This window comes from Rhinatrema bivittatum, chromosome 2, assembly GCF_901001135.1.
Source record: "Rhinatrema bivittatum chromosome 2, aRhiBiv1.1, whole genome shotgun sequence".
NCBI classification, from domain to species: domain Eukaryota; kingdom Metazoa; phylum Chordata; class Amphibia; order Gymnophiona; family Rhinatrematidae; genus Rhinatrema; species Rhinatrema bivittatum.
Genome location: NC_042616.1, coordinates 708805527 through 708827904, shown reverse-complemented (window position 1 = coordinate 708827904; position 22378 = coordinate 708805527). Strand labels below are relative to the sequence as shown.

General features: G+C 44.5%; 1 protein-coding gene across 4 annotated transcripts in view; it reads right to left on the bottom strand.

The window, feature by feature from the left end:
- Positions 1–22378, bottom strand: part of ESRP1 (epithelial splicing regulatory protein 1) — a 162969-nt gene that overhangs the window by 36963 nt on the left and 103628 nt on the right. For 3 of the 4 annotated variants that reach the window (XM_029591715.1, XM_029591712.1, XM_029591714.1), the window contains exon 12: positions 15583–15781. In XM_029591715.1, coding sequence (XP_029447575.1) covers positions 15583–15781 — 199 coding nt within the window. The remainder of the gene's footprint in view (positions 1–15582; positions 15782–22378) is intronic. The other variant, XM_029591713.1, reaches the window with a different exon arrangement.

The window sequence follows — 22378 nt, the reverse complement described above, 5'->3', positions numbered from 1 at the left end:
CAGTGGTCAAAAGCAAAGTATCATAACCTGCAAAAAATCCAGACTGGGAGGCACAGAGGGGAAAAGATATGAAAGGCAAACAGACTAACCCTTTTTCATATATTGCTTTTGTACATTATTTTGTAATCTGCCTCAAACATTTTATGCAAGAGTGCAGAAATTTTTTTTTTTTTTTTTAACAAACATTCATTTCTAGGCTTCAAGTTTTTTTTCCCCACTTATGCTAAGTTTTTAATATTTCTTAAAGCTGTATTTCAACAAGATTTGATCCAATATCAGCTACATTCAAAACATGCTCTCACACGAATGCAATTTTAGTGACTCAACCATTCTGAGCAAAACCGTGCAGTTTCCTTTCCTCCCTCAGGGCAGCATGGGCGATCATGAATGACTCCAGTCCCCCAACTACATCTCCACCCAACTGAGAACTAGGAAGCTCCAGGTGAGAACAATCCCCACACCTTTTTCTTGAAAAGCAGTACAAAATGTTGCAGGGTTTAGGAACTGTTTCCTCAGGCCTCCGCTTCCAGAAGAGTAGGCTGGAATTCACAATGGCAGGGGATGATGGAGAAGGTTAAATTGTGATTCACTGTGTTTCAGGTACAACAATAAAAATAGCAGGGAAAAAAAAATTCCACAATCTGAGGGAAATTCTACAAATGTACTGCATGCCCGTTTGTGGCTGCCTTTTAATTCAGTTCATGGTGCACTTGCATCAAGCACAGCCTGCACTGTACGGCCTCAGCGGCCTCTTCCGAAGCAGTGGAGACTGCAGGGCCTCCCTAGCTATGATATTCCACCAAAAAAGCTAGAACAGGGCAACATTAGGAATTTGTTTTTATTTCTTCTTTTCCAGGAATGCCTACACCATTACACCAAATAGTAATCGTGACATAAGCAAATGAAAACTTTACAGATGGTACATGTAAGATATACAAAAAAAAATAAATCCCCACACTTAGAACTAAATCATACTATGAAAACAGGATTCAGATGTCAGAAAGAAAAGCTGTAGCAGCAATACCTCCAAAAAAGGCAGACAACTGTAGGACATCTTAGGCCCTACTATAGGTAATGGTGTGCAATGTTTAACACTGGGAATCTTATAGCACTGGAAGGTTCACCAGGAGTTCAGAGGGTGTATGGTTTTGGGTAAATCTCAGGATGGTTCTTCCCCCAAGGGGGCAGGGTTAGTGGGTGGCTATAAAAGGGAATCCCATGAGGCACCAGGGAATTAGAAGAGTTTTGGGGAGAAGAGAAACTGTTTTGAAGTGTTGAAAGAGCTGGGGGGGGGGGGGGGGGGGGGGGAGAGATGACACAAAAAGGTGAAGCTGTCCTTGCCTGACCTTTCCAGTGCCCAGATTTCCTGTGGAAGGAAAAGAACCCTTTCTGTGGAGGGTCAAAAAGGCTGTACCAAGAACATCTGTCCATCAGAAGCAAGGGGAAGGATTTTCTGAGGACTGGTTTATTGAGTGCAAGTACTGTGACCAAGTTCAAAAGAAATTCTGTTACTTTTCCCTGTGGATGAAGCAGAGTTTAAAGAGACTTATTTGGTCTAAGACTGTGTGATGAAGTAATTTTTTGAAGCTTTTTGAACATCTGTTTGTACTTTCCGAAATTTGGCTAATTTTTCTAGTAAACTTTTCATCTGTTTGGAGCACAACTGTGTTTTTTTCTGGAGGAAGCTCCTTCTCAGTGGCCTTGCAAGAGTATCCTGCCCTCATTCCATGGGACACTAGAGTTTTTAGCCCCTTCCTGGGTTAGCGGTGCAGTGCTCTCCAGGGATGGGAAGGTGAACCCCAGCGAAAGGGGGTTATAAGACATTTGCTGGCATTTCTCTTTCTGCCACAAACATACTGTTAGGCTGAACCTTGACATGCAAGAAATAGGAAAATTGGATCTTACCTGCTAATTTTTGTTCCTGAATACCACAGACCAGCAGATGGAGGCAGAGAAAAAAAAACTTCGAGGCACTGCTATATAAACCACTAGTGTCACCTGCAGCTCCTCAGTATTGGTCGATCCCCAAGCAAAAAAACCACTGGAACCAACTTAAAAACAACTATTCACCCAGAACAAGGCGAACAAAAAAACAGGAGGGTTGGATTCCCCTAAAGTAGGAAACCCTATCCCAGATCTTCGTTAATATTGGCATCAAAACTATTTCCTTCAGAATTCTTCAATACAATAGCTAACCCAAAGGTCAGCCCATCTTTCGGCAGTCACATCTGGGCGGGCCTCTGGACTGATCTGTGGTATTACAGGAACGAAAATTAGCAGGTAAGATCTAATTTTCCTTTCCTGAACATACTCATATCAGTCCAGACCAGTGGGATGTACCAAAGCCACCCTACTGTGGGAGGGATCCCGAAAGACCCACTCTTAGAACCCGTTCCCAGAAATTGGATTCCTCCGGCGCCCTTACGTCCAAGTGGTAATGCTTGGAAAAGGTATGCAGAGAGGACCAGACCGTGGCTCTCCAGATCTCTGGAGGAGAAACCAACTGGCACTCCACCCAGGAGGCCGCCTGTGCCCGTGTGGAATGAGCTTTCAAACCATCCGGAATGGAAAGGTCATTGCTAATGTACGCCGAACCAATGGTCTCCTTCAGCCACCGAGACAGAGTGGCCTTATATGCCTTGTCCCCCCGCTTAGGACCACCAAACAGGACAAACAAGTGATCTGGCTTCCGAAAAGGATTGGTGACCTTCAAATAGCGCAGGAGGATTCGGCGAACATCCAATAAATGCAGGTCTCTATCCATCGCCAAGTTGCGAGACCAGTCCGGGAAGCCAGGGAGCTCTACAGACTGATTAACATGAAATGTTGACACCACCTTCGGCAGAAAGGATGGGACCGTGCGCAAGGACATCCTATCTGCTGAAATCCGTAAAAACGGGTCCCGGCAGGGCAGGGCCTGCAATTCCAAAATGCACTGCGCCGAACAGATCGCCACTAAAAAGACAGTCTTCAGTATCAGGTCCTTGACCAAAGCCTGCTCCACCGGCTCAAAGGGCGGTACACAAAGCCCGCAGGACGAGGTTCAGGTTCCACTCCGGGCACAGTTTCCGAATCAGTGCCCTCAAATGCTTTATCCCTTTGAGGAAGTGAACCACATCAGAGTGGCAAGCCAGGGATTTGAATATTGTCTATTCGTCCCCTGAAGCACCCCAAAGCTGAAACTTGAACCCGCATGGAGTTGTACACCAGGCCTTTGGAAAGTCCCTGCTGGAGAAAAGCCAGAATGTGGGGAATTGATGCCGACCCCGGCCCAACTCCTTGTTGCGTACACCAGGACTCAAGCACCCTCCATACTCGCACATAAGCCATTGAAGTGGAAGGCCGCTTGGCCTGCAGCAGAGTGGCAATCACCACTTCTGAATACCCCTTCAGTCGTAGGCGTCGCCTCTCAAAAGCCAAGCCCACAAGAGAGAAGCGATCCTCCCGATCCCAAAAGATGGGTCTCTGACCCAATAGATCCGGCAAATGCGCCAGCCAAAAGGAACCATCCGTGGCTAGTCATATCAGATCTGCGAACCAAGGGCGCAGAGGCCACTCCGGAGCCACCAGCACCACCTGACCCAGGTGCTGTTCCACTCGTCTGAGAACTCTACCTATGAGAGACCATGGAGGGAAAGCATACAATAGGATCCCCGAAGGCCATTTGGACACCAGTGCGTCGAGTCCCACGGACCCCAATTCCTTCTTTCGAATGAAAAACTGCGACATCTTCGCGTTGAATCGGGTTGCCATGAGGTCCAATTGGGGAGTTCCCCATCGGGCACAAATGAGGTTCCACGCCTCTCCAGACAGGTCCCACTCTCCTGGGTCCAGTTGTTGTCTGCTTTGGAAGTCCACTTGGACGTTGTCGACACCTGCCACGAGTGAGGCAGCGATGCCCTCCAAATGGCGCTCGGCCCAGTTGAAGAGGAGATGGGCTTCCCGGGCTATGGCTGGGCTCTTGGTTCCTCCCTAACGGTTGAGGTATGCCACAGTGGTGGCATTGTCCGAAAACATGCAAACCATCCGCCCCTGTACCAGATCCAGAAAAGCCTCCAAGGCCATGCGGACTGCCCTGGTCTCCAAGCAGTTGATGGACCAAAGGTGTTTCGATTCCAACCATATGCCTTGTGCCGCTCTGCATAAAACACACCGCACCCCAGCCTTGCAGGCTGGCGCCCGTGGTAACCACCACCCAGTCCGGGGTTTCAAGGGACATTCCTTTCTGCAGATTGGAGTCTATTAACCACCACTCCAGGCTGGATCCGGACTGCGAGGTCAGGGGCAGGCGCACCTGATATTGCTCAGTCACTGGAATCCACCGGGACAGGAGAGCCACTGCAACGGTCTCATGTGAGCAAAGGCCCACGGGACGAGCTCTAGCGTCGAAGCCATGGATCCCAGAACCTGCAGATAGTCCCAGGCCGTTGGAGTCTGCGGCCCCCAAAAACTGGTCACCTGCTGTTGTAGTTTGCGCCTCCGGTCCTCAGTTAGAAACACCCGGCTCAGGTGAGTGTCAAAGCGAGCCCCCATGGACCCCAGATACCCTGCAACCTACGATTGAAGGCTTCATGCTTCCCGTAGTGGCTACTATAACTCCGCGGCAGTCTTTGGCATTCAATCCAGAGGAGCATGTGGATTGTTCGCCGGACACACAAGTCAGCTTAAGTCCCGGAGCTCCGTCTACCCCCCATTTCTCTCAGAAGTATTGAAAACACCAGAAAGACGAATAAATGACAGATGTTTCCCTTGTCACAAGTGAGTCTATCCCGGAACCCGGAGCGGTGGGGTTCACGGAGGGTATTACGCAGGGGAATGAAGTATTGATTTCCCCTGAAATTAAAGCCTCTACTCCTAGAGAGAAAAAAGGAACATCGGGGGAATCAAGTAATCTTGTGGATAGCCAACGAACTGAGTTTACTATATTGCGCCCAGCTATTCCTAAACCTACTGAAATTACAATGGACTCTATATGGACTGCAATAATGGTATTAGAAAAGTCGGTATCTTCTCTAGTGGATGTTACCTCCAGTTTGGTAGGGAAAATCCATCCTATGGAATTTAGTAGAGATGTGAATCGGAACTGATATCGGATCCGATTCTGGTTCCGATTCACATCTATAGAGATGTGAATCGGAACTGATATCGGATCCGATTCTGGTTCCGATTCACATCTCTAGAATTTAGTATTTCCACAAATAAGCAAAACATAGCTCATTTAGAACAAAAGGTTACTACTTTACAAACTAATCAAACACAATTGATTAAGTCTGATATAATACAACAAAGGAAATTAGAGAATATAGAAAATTCAATTAGATATTTGAATCTTCGTATACTCAACTTCCCCTTATCTGAAAAGGTATCTCCCTTAGAAATGTTTAAAAAGTATTTAATTGAAGTATTAAAAATTCCCAAAGAATTGATGCCTACCATTGGCAAAAATTTATATGACCAAAATTGTGTCTATAGTATCAAATGATCAGGTGCCTGATTCAGATTTAGAGTTAACACAATTCCTGGAAACATCTGGGGAAATAAAACCAACTAAAAGAGGAACTATGTTTATACAATGTGTATTTGCACAAGATAGAGAAATGATACTAAAAGCTTTTTTCCGCAATAGAAAGACACCTTTTTTGGGTCAGTCCATATGGGTCTTTCCAGATATTACACGTTTTACTCAGGAACGTAGGAAAAGATTTATTTCATTGCGTAATGAAGTAGTGGGCATGGGAGCCAAGTTTAGTCTTAGGTTCCCATGCCAATGTATAGTGAATAAACAAGGGGTTAAGATCGTATTCTTTGAACCTGATCAGTTACAAATTTTTCTAAACTCAAGCTCCTTGGTAAGTCCAAATCAAGAAATATCTTGATTATGGTATGAGAATGATAAGTAACACTAATTTCTCTTTTTCCAATATTTCAACAGAGACAGATTTTCTAAATTTCTTTTGATCGCTCAAGATAGGAGTTGTCTCTTGTTTCATTAATATACATGGAGAGATGTTGCAGTTAATCTATTTTATGTACAACGTAGTTATTACTGTTTCTTAATATTGGTAAGTTTAAAGATAGGAAACTGCAAAAATCCATTGTATTTTTCTTTTTTTGAATGTACCTGTATGGAAGGTTAAAATTCTATAAATAAAAAAAAAAAAAAATAAATAAAAAGCGAGCCTCCAGATATTCCAGGACCTGGGAGGGAATCAAGTGACTCTTGGAAAGGTTGGTCACCCTGACCAATGACTGTAGCATGTGAGTCATATGAAGAACAGTCCGCCGACAATCTTCCTCCAACTTTGCCCCAGAGGAGCCAGTTGTCTAGGTACGGTTGCACCAATACCCCTTCCTGCCTGAGGGCTACAGCCACAACTATCATAACTTTGGTGAAGGTGCGGGGTGCCGATGCTAGACCGAAGGGGAGTGCACGAAACTGGAAATGCTGCCCCAGGATCAAGAACTGCAGAAACCACTGATGATCGCTCTGAATCGTGATATGGAGGTAAGCCTCTGTTAGGTCCAGGGAGGTGAGGAACTCTCCCCTTGCCAACAGCCACAATCACCGTGTGCAGGGTTTCCATTAGAAAGCACAGTACCTTCAGACTCCGGTTCACTTGCTGGAGGTCCAGGATGGGGCGAAAGGTTCCTTCTTTCTTTGGTACCACAAAATACACGGAGTACCAACCGGCTCCCTGTTCTGCCCCTGGAACTGGAACAATGGCCTGTAGGCTTAACAGACGGTGTAGTGTGTCCTCCACTGAGGCATGCTTGTTTTGGGAAGAACTGCGCGACACCAGGAAGGCGTCCCTGGGAAGGTGTGAAAATTCTAAAGCGTAGCCTACACGGATCACCCAGAGAACCCACTGGTCGGTCGTGATCCTTGCCCACTCCTCGTAAAACTGGATTAGACGTCCTCCTACAGCTGTCTCCGAAGAGTGGGTGATCCTGATTTCATTGTGAAGATTTTCTGGCCCTAGAGCCCTGGCTGGCACCTCCCCTTGCTGCTCAGTTGGCTCCCCGAAAGAACTGTTGCTGCCCCGAGAAAGGTCTGGATCTATAGGAAGAGGAGGAACCCCCCTTCCTGACTTAACTCTCCTAGAGTCTCTAATCCGGCTTCTTGGGGCAAATGCTTTACAGAAGGGCTTTCTATCCTCCGGGAGCCTATTGCCTTTGGACTCTCCCAGCGACTTCACCAGCTGGTCCAGATCCTCACCAAACAGGAGCTTCCCCCTAAAGAGGAGATTGCACAAGCGAGCTTTAGAAGAAGAGTCAGCCAACCAGTTCCGGATCCACAGAGAGTGTCAGGCAGCCACCGAAGAGACCATGGAACTCACTAATGTTCATACCAGGTCATACAGGGCATCTGCCATGTATGCCTCCCCTGCCTCCAGGCAAGCCACCTGCTTCTGGGACATGATTCCCGTGGAGGCCAGGTCCTGTGGCTGCTGGATCCAACACAGGGATCATACTAGCACAGACTGCCGCTCTGAGGCTCAAAGCTAAAACTTCAAAAAGGTGCTTCAGGTGGACCTCCAATTTGCGGTCCTGAGCGTCCTTCAGAGCGGCCGACCCTACCACCAGAATGGTAATTTTCTTAGTAACTGCTGCTACTGCAGCGTCCACCTTGGGGGTTCTGAAAGGGCTCCAAATGCTCTTCCGACAGTGGGTACAGCTTGGCCATGGCTCGTCCCACTCCCTTCTGATAAGTTTCTGAATTTTCTTCGGAATTGGGAAAGCAGAGAGGGGTCCTCACAGCCTGTCCAGGACCAGGTTGACCCCTTCGCTGTCCGAATCCTCCTGTGACAGTTTGAGCCCCAGTTCCTCCCACACCTGGGGAATAAGGGGACAGTTCCTCCTGCTTGAACAGCCAGACCACCCGAGGGTCATCACCACCCCCCCCCACCACAGAGGCGTCCAGCAACAACAGATCGTCCCTGCTGGCATCTGGGTCTGGATGGGGGTCAGTTGTCACCCTAGAGCATAGCTAGATCCCCCAACAGGGGGTCCCCCACAGTCCCCGCATCTCCACAGCTCCCTTGTGCCCGAGGGCCCGGAGAAGGTAGAACCTGTGACTTCAGATGCTTAGCAGAGCCTCCAGCTCTGACCTGAAACCTCCTCTTCACAGCCTTGCTGGCTAGGAAGGCTTCATGCATTAGTAGCACAAACTCCGGGGAGAAACCTCCGGGTCCCGCATCGCTACTGGAATCCCAAGTTGTATCCTTCGGGTCCCCCTGGCCCGGTTCTACCACTGCCGGGGAAAGCGGGGGAGGGACTTCCTTCCTCTGGGCAGTCCATCAACCCTGGGGGTTTACCTTTCGTTCCCGATCATCCCCCAGGCATGCGCTTAGGCTTTCTGGGCTTCTGGCCCTTGGGAGATTACCCCCTCCGTAGCACATGAGGCACAGGGAGAGTGAGCACCCAACTTTAAAACCAGGCCACAGGCCCTACAGACCTCCACCAGGGCACTTTCAGACAGGGCAGTCCTTCCCTCAGCTCCCCTGGAGTCCCCGAAGCAAGAAAGTCGGTCGGGCTGAGCACTCGCACGGGACCTGCAAAAAAACAAAATGGCGCCCGCGGCAAAAACAGTTCGGGCACAGCGCTCCATGTAGGAGGAAGGAAGCAGTTAAAAATGACTGCAAACCTTCAATTTTACTGCCCAGGCCCTCAGGATGCCTGCCCTGAGGCCAAAAACGCCCAGGAGCTGCTTCCCCAACCCGAGGAGGCTCCAGGCACTAGGATGATCCTTTCCCCCCCCCCCCCAGCCGAACACTGCAAGCCTCAGAGAAAAGCCCCTGCAGAGATTAAAAAAATAAAAAAAACTGAAGGCAAGAATCCCATTTTTTTTCCTTCAACTCTGTAAGTAACAAAGAAAAACAAACCGATATGATTTGATATTTTTTCAAGAATGTCGGTATACAAAAATTCTAAATAAATAAAATCCCTTTAGGAGGCGCTGGAAGAGGGATTTGGGGCATGGAGGGAACCAATCCCCTGGCTATCCAACTCCCCGGAATCCGTGGGCTCTACAGCTGGGGGTGTCCAACCCCCCCCCAACCCTCCGTTCGCCCTGCTCCACCCAAGGGATGGCTCACGATCGGAACTTCACACCTCGGAGAGCCCTGCTAACACTCAGTCCAGAGCTGCAGGATGCACGACCACCATCTGCTGGAGACAGAGAAATACTGAGGAGCTGCAGGTGGCACTAGTGGTTTATATAGCAGTGCCTCGAAGTTTTTTTTCTCTGCCTCCATCTGCTGGTGGGAGTGCATAACCCACTGGTCTCGACTGATGTGGGTATGTTCAGGAAAGTGCTTTTGTTTAAAAAAAAAAAAAATTAAAATGCAAAGTATACCATTTGGGGTTTAACATACAGGTCTAACATAGGAAGTAGCAGTGCCTCATAGCAAAGTTTAAAGACCAACTACGGAAGAAGCAATATTTTCTCAAAAGTATTTCAGCCCCTTGCAGGTAGCATCCAAAGATGTGCAACACCAGCTACGCCCTGGGGGCAATTTTTAAACTGTCTACACTGGGAGAAAGTGCACGGGACATTTTGCCTGCAGACTTTGAATCAAATCTTCAAAGCGCAAGTTCCTGCAGATATCTGCACCTGGTTTTTCTGTGGATATGTTTTTCATGGATAACAGATGTACATTTAAAAATGCAGTCTCTACACACGCATTCTTCTGCCTCCTGCTAGGCATGCCCCAGGGAATGTTCCTTAACATCTCTAAAATATAAATGCACACAATGCCAGCATTTTTCAATGGAAATGAGGCTCAAAGAGGGCAGACTCAGAAGTAACATTAAGAAATATTTCTTGACAGAAAGGGTGATGGATCCATAGAACAGAGAATCTCTAGTTGCGAGGAAAGCCAGAGGTAAAGTGGGCTCTAAAGGTACTGCAAGAGGAAGGAAACTGGACAGACTTTATGGACCTTTAATATTTCTATATATTTACAAATAAGTGGGTTTTAAAAACAGTAACCTGAAAGGTAAACTAACAATTGGTAGAATTACATCCGACTCTCACACACTATACCTTAAGCACAACACCATGAATGAGAGTCTTAAGATTTTATTATATCATAATACAAAAAAAAACATACAAAATAATCTAAATATCCAAAACTGCATCCATGTCCCCCATTCACTCCACCCTCATAAAAACATATAAATGATCAATGTGTATATACACAAATGTCAAAATGCAGTTGCAAATTCCACAAGGCAATATACGAAAATCTTTGATACTTAGTTCACATTATAGAAAATGAAAGAGATACAATTATTTATCACTGCAAATCAAAACAGCAATGCCCACCCACCCAAAGAGTTGCCCTGTAAAAAAGAGGCTTGCAATAAATCCACAAAGGTATAATAATGGATTTAAATAACATGTCATGTGTGATGATTTTAATACATATATATATATCCCATTAACTTTATGTGAAGTTAATTCAATGCGAAATAGCCTAATATATACGAATAATTGGCATGTGTCCCCTTATTCACCGCTAACAATAACTGGCAACTTGTCTGTAAATCCTTGCTTGTATTACTTCAGGCGGACGGCTAGTTTACTTCTTTGGATTTTTATATATACCCTGGGTTCTCACAAGTGTTCCATGTATATCCCATCAATTTTTCATATATCTCCGATCTGAAGAAGTTAACTAGCCATCCGCCTGAAGTAATACAAGCAAGGATTTACAGACAAGTTGCCAGTTATTGTTAGTGGTGAATAAGGGGACACATGCCAACTATTCGTATATATTAGGCTATTTTGCATTGAATTAACTTCACATAAAGTTAATAGGATATATATATGTATTAAAATCATCACACATGACATGTTATTTAAATCCATTATTATACCTTTGTGGATTTATTGCAAGCCTCTTTTTTACAGGGCAACTCTTTGGGTGGGTGGGCATTGCTGTTTTGATTTGCAGTGATAAATAATTGTATCTCTTTCATTTTCTATAATGTGAACTAAGTATCAAAGATTTTTGTATATTGCCTTGTGGAATTTGCAACTGCATTTTGACATTTGTGTATATACACATTGATCATTTATATGTTTTTATGAGGGTGGGGTGTGTGAGTGTGGAGTGAATGGGGGACATGATGCAGTTTTGGATATTTAGGTTATTTTGTATGTTTTTTTGTTATGATATAATAAAATCTTAAGACTCTCATTCATGGTGTTTTTAAAAACAGTAACCATAGAAATGATAATTTTAGGGAAATTGTGCAGAATGCTGAATGCCTTCTGCTGTCCAAGGCAGGATCTGTGGACAGCAGAGATGCACAGAGGATTTGAGCATCCTGAAGAAGCAATCAGTTCCTCTCTTTCAGATTTCGGCAGGAGACCAGAGATCCGCACACTGGGACATTACACACTACCTTCCTTAGGAATCTGGTCCAGGTTGTCTTGCAGAGACAGATTTACAAGTGCCATTGGAGAATTCTGAAGATTAGCTAGAACTGGATTTCAAATTAAAAGGTGTGTAAAATGATGGTGGGTGGTAGATCCAAAACCACTGATCTAGTCTAAAGGAAAAGGAGACTTTCTTGGTCATGTGCTCTAGGGTTCTGGTGGCGCATGAGCTAGTTTAACAGTAGAGGGCAAAAGAGATGGAAGCAAGCAGAGGGCAGTATAGGCCGGCAGCAAGATTAAGAAATGTACACCGAAATGACCACATCACCCCCGTTCTCAAACATTTGCACTGGCTACCTGTCACAGCCCGGATACAAGAGAAAGAGCCTTCTCAATTGCCTCACCCAAAATGTGGAATACACTACCTAAATTCTTACGAATTCAACACGACCTAAAAACATTCAAAAAGGACTTAAAAACTATATTATTCCGCAAGTTCCTCACTGACTTTCAACCATCTAATCATTCTTTCAACTGAACCCCTATTGCTTACCCCTTATTTCACCGCTATTCCCCTTTTCCTACTTCCCTCCCCCTCTACCCTAATTTTATCTCCTTCTGGACTTGATATCCATTTCCTAATACTGTTCAATGGTTCAAATGTCTCTATACTACTACACATTTGTTAAGAATCTGTTTACTGTTCTTACTAATGCTCAGTTTCAAGATATTGTATTCTTTTGTAAACCGTTATGATGGCTCAACCGAATAACGGTATATAAAACTCATCAAATAAATAAATAACACTCTCCCTTTAGTTCATAAATCCCTTCACAACAATGATATGCAATGGTTCAAGGAACACCTCTACTTCCACGACTCCGGTAGTCCCACCAGAAAACAACACGCAGCCACCTTACACATTCCCTCACACAAGGTGATGAAACTGAAGTCCACCTCCAACCGTGCCTTCTCCACTGCGGGCCCACCTTTACGGAATAATATGCCCCACACGCTCCAACAGGAACCATGCCACAAGAAGTTTAAACAGAACCTCAAAACTTGGCTTTTCAAGCAAGCCTTCTCCTAAGCTACCCCCCCATTGTGCGTCAACTTTCCTTCCTTCCTCCCTTAGCCGGTCCGAGTTACTCCCTTCCCTTCATCATCCTGTTCACTCCTCTTAACTACCTCTTTCAACCATGGTATGTACATATAAACTTTAGATTTAATAACCTATTCCGCTGTATTAATATGCCACTCCTAGAGTAACCCTCCTTTTATAAATTAAGGATTATGTATATACATATGTACATTTGTAGTCATATATTGAAGACTTTCCCAAACAAAGTTGAACACAGTAATTTACTCATAGCAGTTACATAGTCTCCCAATCTATTTCCACAGCCTGTCCTTGAATTGCTGTTGTTGTTCGCCAAGTTGTGTTTCTGTCCGCTAAGTTTTTTTGTAAAGCCAGTTGCTGAATTGCTGTTCGAATTAAACCGATTAGATGTTCCAAACGATTATCGGTATATAAAATCTCTAAATAAATAAATAAATAAAATAAATAAGAAATAGTCAAGATTTGGAATTCTGGGGAAAGGAAGAGGAAAGCTGCGCACAGACCGGAGTAGCCCACCAGAATTGCCAACGTTTGTGCTGAAGACGGTACCTGATAATGTAGAGTAAGGAAGTAATTTATTTTAAACGAATGGCACATCCAAAATGAAAAAGGCCATTTTTAATACATTTTGAATAGAATGAACCAAAAATGACCTTGCGCAGAAGTACCTGAAAAGTTTGGGGTGTTTTCGTTTCATGAAAAGGCTTTCCCCAATCCCTCTTGCTGATTCCCAGGGCCACCCCAGGCATCTCCAATTACCCTGCTGACCCCCTCTAAAGAAAGCCACGAGGCTGGGCTTACCCAGCTGGGTCCTCCCCAGCCCCCATGTACTTCTTCCACAGAAGTCAATGGTGAATAAAAAAAAGAGGCAGGAGTGATCCCCTCCTAGCAAAAGGAGGGGATCACTAGCAGAGGGGCATTCCTGCCCCTCTGCTAGTCCTTTTACAAATGGTGCTGGCAGTTTTGGTGACCCCCCCCCCCACCCCCCACTGCCAGTTGGGGCTTTCCAGATATCCAGACTAAAAAACGTGCAAGAGAGAGAGATGTGCCAACATCGAAAATCTAGTGCATAAAACTTTGTCTCCTGCTCACTCAGTGAGAACACTCAAAGCCCAAAATGGCTGCGATTCTCCAGGACAGGTTTAGGATGCTCTGACCTAGCGATTTCTCCCTCTGCACCTAACTATGCCTTCAGCCTTGGTTGAATTCTGCATGGAGTCGAAGATGGAACAAGATACTTGTCAAAGCAATCTGCTCGCATGTGATGAAAAGATATGGGGTGGGGGGAACAACACATGGACATGTGCAACAAGGAAGCTTCTGCTAGCTTCTGATTTCCAGACCTCTGCTGAAAACTGCTCCCTGAAGCAAAGTGTGCAGTCTCTACTGCTCCACTGCCAGGAGCAGGTTTGCAGAAATCTGGTGAGTATTATTTTCTTCAATCCCTGCCTCCTCTGTAATCACTGAGGTTTACCCTATATACCCCAATTTCATGTCCATTCTGCCCCACATGCAGAAGAGGTGTGTGTGGTGGGGGGGGGGGGGGGGGAGGAAATAAGGTAGAGAGCAATATCTCAAAGATTTGGGATGAACCAGCATGAAACACTTACTCCATAGACACAAAAACAGAAGCAATTCCTTAATACCCCTGGCCCTTTAAGAACTGACATACATTCCTTGCATATTATCCGTATTCTATCACGCTGTCTATATCTTGCTTTTATTTATTTTTTTTAATTATTTCTTTATTAAATTTAAACCGTATTTACAAAGAAACATGATATAAATCAGGAAAAGGGAAAAAAAAATACCTCAAACTTAATAAATACAAACAAAGCATCTCTTACATATTTTAGTCCACATTATAATGGAGCCTCATCTGCAAAAACAAAAAAAAACAACCTTTGGACAAACCTAGTTCCTTCATCTGATACCCAACAATTTAGAATAACGTATCTGTCAAGAAAGTCTCCAGGTGCATTGGGTGAAAAAAAAAAAAGTTACATTTTCTGATCGGCAACAATGCACTCACATGGAATTTTCAAATGAACAAAGTTGCTAAAGACAAAACACGAGGTTTTTAAATGAAGAAATTGCTTCCTCTTAGCCTGAGTCTCTCTAGCTACATCAGGAAAAACTTGTACTCTGACGGCAAAAAATAGTGCATCTTTAAACTTAAAAGTAGTTCCTAAAATAGATCTCTTCCTCAGAAGACAGTGCAAAGAAAGTACAAGAGTGGATCTAATATACACATCATCTGAGGTCTGCAAGAATAGAGAGCGATCTGGGCTTGTGGAAGGCAGAAAAACATCTGTTCCCCCCTTCCACATTACCAGATTCTCTCCTTTTATCAGGAATATAACAGTTTGATACCAGGAATTTCTTGTCTGGTAGAAACTGAAGAATTTCAACCACATACCTTTTAAGCAAAAAAAAAAAAAAAAAAAAAAATCAATCGAAAATCAGAAAAATTCAGTAGACTAAGATTATAAGACCCAAGTCTGTTTTCAAGCATCTCACATTTAAAATACAACAACAACATATTTTATTCCTGCACTGGACACTAACTGAAGATCGAAAGTAACGGCCGTTTGAGCTAACACATTAGACTAAAGAAGAAAGCCTAGAATCCATTTCCTGCAATTTATTAACTGTATCAGTAGAACATTGGTTTGCTCTATTTTTTTTTTTACGTAAAGAAACCAGAAAAATTAATTAAAAATTTGAAACAGCAAGCACTGAAAGCAGGGGAAAAAAAAGGGGGGTTCCCTTTTTCTGTTGCATAGATATGGAGAACAAAATTACATCATTGGAAAAAGCAAGAAAATAAATTAAATTAAAAAAAAAAAATTTAAAGTGCCCACGGAGCTAATCTTTAATCATTGAGACCCAAACCGGCAGAAAAATAAAAAATAAACCGCACCGCAGATTACTAATGATTGGAGACTGGGAAAGCCTGGGAAAACCCACCACCCACTCACCTCCCAAAGAACTGGGATTGCCAAGGATTCAGAGAGAAGCTCCAGCACCTTACCAGCACACCGGAGAGCAGCGCCAAGAGCCCAGGAAAACTTACATGGTAACTTACATGGCGGTGGGGACAAGCCATTGCGATTTAAAGTTCCCCCCATTAATACAAAGTTCATATCCTCTGCAGAGCACTGGAACACTTCCACGTATCTGTCCTTCATCGTCCTCTTGTGGCACTTCTGAGCTGCCAGGAAGGCACGTTCCGCAGATTTCATCTGAATGAAAGCGTCCCCGGATGGGCGGCCCTGCAGATCAAAAGACAGCAAGACAGACAAACACTCAGGAGCCGAACACCATCTCGGCCTGGTGGCAGGCCAGAAGAGGAACCACCCACACACAGCAAGTAAAATGCCTAAAATATCTGAAGATCTACCTCAGCATTATAGAAACGTAATTACATATTTAATACAAACAAGAATAAACAAAAAAAAAAAAAGCTGCCGACAGTCAAGAGGAGAAAAAAAAATGTTCTTAAGCTAGCTGGTGATGTCATAACCAGACAGAGGATCTGCACACAGGGGCAGATTTTTAAAAAGTACGCGAGCGGGTACTTTTGTTCGCGTACCCGGCGCAAACAAGAGTACGCCGGATTCTAATAGATACGCGCGTAGCCGCATGTATCTTTTAAAATCCAGGGTTGACGCGCGCAAGGCTGCTCACAATCGGCAGCCTGTGCGAGCCGAGCCGCGCAGCCTCCCTCCGTTCCCTCCGAGGCCGCTCCGGCCTCGGAGGGAACTTTCTTTCCGGCGCCCCCCACCTTCCCTTTCCTTTCCCTAACTAACCCGCCCCCGGCCCTAATTCCCCCCCTACCTTGATTGCACAAGTTACGCCTGCCTGAGGCAGGCGTAACTTGTGCACGCTGGGCAGGCTGCCGGCGCGCCATGTTCCGGTCTGGGGGCTGGTCTGGAGGCCGTGGCCACGCCCCCAGAACACCCGTGGGCCGGAACCAAGGCTGCGGCCCCGCCCCCGGAACACCCCCGATGACACCGGCCGCGACACGCGCCCCCCCCCCCCCAGGAAAGCCCGGGACTTATGCGTGTCCCAGGGCTCGGCGCGCGCAGGGGGAGCTTGGGGCAGGTTTTTGGGGGGTACGCGCGTACCCCTTTGAAAATCTGCCCCACAGTGCACTCAGGACAAAGAAGAGAAGGCAGGCAGACTCAGACAGCCCAGCAAACCAAAACCACTGCAGTTTTAAATACGGGAAGCAGATTAAAGGGACTTTGTTTTGTTTGTTATGCTGTCTAGGAAGATGCCTTGATTGCGCAACTTTGCTCTGTAATAAAGCTCTTTATATCCCATGCACTCCAAGTGAAATACATTTAGTGCAGCCATTCTGATGACTTCAGTGGCAGCAATGAGAGATAAATACATAGACTATCAAGTAACTGCACTCATCCAGTAAATAGCAATAAAGCAGGTCATACGGAGATAGGGAATTTCTCAGAAAATTCTGCTGGATTCCCCTAATCTAAGACGGGAATTATCCAGAACACTGGGGTCAATTTTCAGCACACTTGTCCAGCTAAGTCCTGGACTTAGTCAAATAAATGTCAAGATTTAAAAATCCCACTAATCTGATCGCCCCGATATAGCCAGAGAAGCTTTTATCCAGTTACATCGAGGGCATTCCAGAGAAGAGCGCCAACCACTGTTGTTGGGAAACAACAGTGGTTTTCATTTTTATCCGGCTAACATAGCTGGATAACTTTAGCATTGCTCTCCAGCAGCCCTAAAGTTAGCTGTATTAACTTATCAGGCTAACTTTAATATAGCCGGGTACATTCAGCTAACTTTCCCAGCTGGCCAGTGGCTGAAAATGTACCCAACTGCAGTTCCTATGTGGCCTGAATTGTCGCTTTATTTTTTAACCCAGCAAATGCCATTATTCATGCCATACACTGTCCAAGGAAAAAGGTATAGACGGGGGCAATTCCAAACAGGCCACATTGCTGCAATGTTACACGCCCGCTTCAGCATGCATATAATTTTTCAAAAGGAAAAACAATCCATTGCAGTTTCCCTCTGAAAAGGGCCCAGGGAAAGGCGCACATGTACATCTGCCATTCCTATGGATGGCAGCAGGAGGCGGGCAAAGTAATGTGCAGAGTTCTGAAAATCAAATTTGTGTGCATCTCCGACCTAACCTACACCCGGGGAAGCCTCTTTATAATCTTCGCTATAAAAAAAAAACCCAAAACAAACCACCTTGCGTTGTCAAAGCCCACATATACTGTTAGCTGCTTGGAGGGGCCAAATCTGCCCAGATGAATCCCTTTGATGGCTATCCTGTCTGCAATTCAAATCTTCTCCGAACATGCACACAGGACCACTTTCCCCTACGTATTTTCCTAAAAAGTTCTCTCATACGAAGGCATCTTGTTCTACTGTAGGTGAATTTCTGAAAACACAACAAAAGCAGGGAAGCAGTAAAGACCCAGGAGAGTTCAAAACACCTCCAACACCAGCAGTGTTTACATCATCTAGGTCCTATGTCACACTGATACCAGCACAGCTACAGAGGGCACTACTGCAATTACAAACTCTCTTCCAGATTTTCATCAGAATTCTCCCATCACACTACCTGCTCCAGTCCATTCTTCACCTTTCCAAACGGTGGTTCTGTGTCATGCAGCCAGAATTAACACTTTACCTTCTCCATCATCTCTTCGCCCACTTTAAAGCAGAGGTGCCAAACAAGCAGACCCAGAGTCTGAAAATAACAGTGCTAGAAGGGTTTGCTACCATGACCTCTGGCATTCCTGCTCTCATAGCCACTTCTGCTTTAGCAATAGAGGTAGCAGTTATCACACTGTCCCATCACACACAAAGATGTGTAACCCTGCGCTGTCTCTTAGATACAACTGTAACTTTAGCCTTATTGCATGCATGGTCTTAGACTAAGACCAATTCAGCCATCCCTAATCTACTTTAAACCTAACAAAGGCTTAAGGTGCAAAATCCCTAACTGGGAGTAAACACAGACCACCTGCAGAGGAAGGAGGAGCTCCCTCTGAGCTGCCAGGTCAACCTTCCCTCGCTTGACTTCTCAGAGCTACAATAACTTTTACATATTAAACACTTTAAAAAGTGCAAGCCCTTCAGTTCTCATAGAAAAGAAAGGACTGACCATTTCCTTTGTGGACCTTTCATGCTTTACGGCTGCTTGCGGAACATTTAACACTAATTATATTATCTGGCTGGTCCTGCGGGGGACATTAGGTTCTAAGAAACCCTCCTTATAGCAATTTCCTCAGCTTTCCTTCTCCCTCAGGACAGATCCACAAGAAGCTCCTGCTAATATACTCCCTGGGAAGGCTAGGTGTCACGGAAGAGAAATTAAGTTTGTGCATTCATTTCATTCATTTTTATGGCCTGTGATGTTGATGCCTGAAAATACTGCATCACCCCTTCTTGGCACCTTCACAACAATCCTTGGTGATTTCAGCAGCCTTGCTTGAACGCTTGCACAACTACTGGGTAAATTTGCAGAAGACTGTGTGTTTTGTATTTTGAAACATTTTTGGAAGAGCTGGGGATTTTGTCCCCCTCCCCCCCCATTTATGATTTTTAATGAAGACAATCACCCCATCCTCTATGGGGAAGGGACAGTGGAGACGGAAGCAACCCTCGTCAGTCTCTCACTTTCATCATCTCTCCCTTGATATCTCTGTTTCTCTCTTCCTCCCCATCTCCAGCTTGCCCCAATCCCTGCTCACTACCTTTGGAACAGCACCTAAGGGGCAGCCAGCTTTGGTGGAGGAGCACCATGATAAAAGGACTCTGCGGGCTAACCTTGGCACCAGATTGACTGAAGAAAACCTTCAGGCCGATGCAATATGGGCACGTGGAAAACGGGCACTCACGATCCATCACCTGCTCGCCTAACGCGCGCCAATGCACCTCTCCAGGTCACCCGATGTAATATTTAAATGGGCTGCCATGGTGAAAAGGAAGCGCGTGAGGAAATCAGGCGCCCAGGAGAGGTGGCTGTCAGCGGGTTAGGAAGACGGATGCTCAATTTTACGCGCGTCCGGTTTTCCTAACCTGCGCACAGCTACAGGTTAGGAAAATGGAAGCTTGATAGTTGAGCATCCCTCTTCCTAACCCGACTGCTGGCCCACTTTTTTTTTTTTTTTTTAAGGTTTTTCCTTTCGGTTCCTCTGGCTTAATATCGCGACAACATTAAGTAAGAGGAAATATAGAAAAGCAGTATTCATTAAAAAGGAGTACAATGTCTGTTCTGCTCCACATCCAGGGTAGTACCAGTAACCCTTTCCACCATCATGAGCCTTAAGAGCCATTAGCTGATGTGTGGTTGTCCACTATATGCTGTGTCAAGTGTTAGAAAAACTAAAGGGACTTCCCAAGTGGGAAAGGCAGGGCTTGCTTCCCAAAGAGCACTGTTTGGCTATACTGGAAACACTTAACAGTGGGAGATGCCAGTATTAAAGAGGACCTTCCATGGGGCATTCCAGTTTCAATGGAAAAACAAATTCCACTGTAAGGAAAAAGTGTAGCCCAAACGTTTGGGAAGTGTCTCAACAGTTGGAGAAGAGAAAGATGACTTTGGCAACCAGAAGACACGAACAGATCTCTAATGAAGCATGTCACAATGAAATGCAGTGCCTGCATCCCCACAGATTTTGGGGTGCCGGTATTGTGGATTTACAGTGGTTAAAATAGACATTGTGTTTGAGGAGGACATCCTGCAAGTCCCTCGGTAATAAAATCCCTCACCAGAGTGAAACCTTGGTCCAGTTTAAGGGCTGCATGCAGTACTACTGGCAGGCGTGGGATTGTGTTGCAACCTTCACGCTGTGCCGCATTCATGACCCAAACAAGTACAGGGGTCAATCAGGTGTCACCGAAGATGGCTGCAACATGCTACAATAGCATCCTGCCCAAGATATGATTAGGCTCAAATATTTAAGAATGGCTAATCAATGCACCATAGGCAAAGACAGTTGCTTTTCTGGTTATGATTTTCATCTTGCTCTATGATTTTTGCAATGCTTTCTTGGATCATCCTCCTTTTTAAGCTAAAGTTTTTTCATTTGAACACCATGATTGGACTCTGTGATTCCTTTAATGGTGGTTTTTGATCTCTGCTATTACCAGCCTCTGCAAGTTCTCGCTGATCCAAAGTGTGTGTGTATTCTGACTGAGTTGTGCTGCCCGCCACTTCACCAGGGGTCCCAGAGATGTAGACCTCCTCCCTGCCAAATGAACCTGGCATCCCAGGGGTTAAGAGATAAGTGAGAGTGAGTGATCTAGGAAGGAAGATAAAGTCCTGAGAATTGCTAGCCCCTGGGATTTAGCACACAAGTGATCTGTGGGTCCCACCACACATTTAATTAAGGAAAAAAAATACTGTGAAAAATTCTGAGATTAGAATATCAATTTAGGAAAAAGACAAGAAAAAAAATTGAAAAAAAAATTTGTATGATAAAAAATACAATTTTTGTTGTGACCCAAGGAGCTTTGAATTCTTTAATTCATCAATAGGCAAAAAAGTTCTTTTATTATAAAGCATAAAGTCTTCCATTTTGGCAATAAAGCTGATAAAATGTTGCAAATTTGATGAGAAATTGGTCAGGACCTAGATAAATATCAGCCTTGAAAATATCAGGAAATGAAGTTAATTCTAATTAAAAACCCTGTAAAAGTTTTCTGAAATATTATGCTAATCTTTATAAAGCAAAACCAGGGAATTTGGAAAGAATCAGGAGATTACTTATATTCTGCATCATCAAAAGAACAATTAAAAGCACCTCTTAATATTGAAGAAATACAGAATGGGATTGCTCATTGTAAAGCATCAAAGATCCCAGGACCCGACAGACTCCCAGGGGAATTTTATAAATTCTTAGGAAAAAGGTTTGAGGAGTTGTAAAGGAAGGTTTACAAGGAAAAATAAGCCTATAATAATTGTGCTTCCAAAGTTTGGTAGAGACCCGATAAACACCCACATTGACGCCAAACTGCTGGCTAATATTATGGCGGAGAGAATGGCGCAGATTTGGCCCAGCTTGGTAGCAGGCAATAAGAAGGGTTTGTAAAAGGCAGGCACACTATGATCAATGTATCTAGAATACATCGGTGCAAGATTCAGATTTGCTTCTCTTGAGCTTTGACACTGAAAAAGCTTTGATAGGGTTAACTGGGTTCTTTTGCTTGAACTATTTAAAATTTTCAGACAGCTTTGTACAGGTAGTCCCAGCTTTATATATTAAACCCACTGTTTTGATAATGATTAAATGTTCTTTTTCTTAAGAATTTGAACTTCAAAACGGAGGGGGGGGGGGGGGGGAACTAGACAAATCTGTTCCTTTTCACCACATCTTTTTCTATTATCTTTAGACCCTTTTCTCAAGCAGGTCAAGGATAATAAATTTTGATAATGATATTCTGAATCATATTACCAATCCAGTAGATTCCCTTAAAATGCAGGAATTTTTGAACTATGCAGAACTAGCCAGCTTAATATTGAATATGGATAAATCCAAGGCCAAGTCATTAGTTACTTCTGTGAACGGATTGTAGGGGTTCAATCTCCCTTTAAGTGGGTAGGTTATGCCTTTAATAACTGGCAATCTTCCTGCCTAGAGATAAATCGATGTTACAGATATCAGCTTTGATTTCCTCTACACAAAGCTAACATTGGAAATGTAGACCAATTTCTTTAATTGGGAAAATACAACCATTTGGGAAATATCATCATATGAAATATATGTTTTCCAGTTTCTACCCATTTGGCAAAAATAGAACTATCTACAATTGGGGAGTCATTAATACATTTCTCTGGGTGGGGGGGGGGGGGGGGACAGAGAATTGCACTTAAT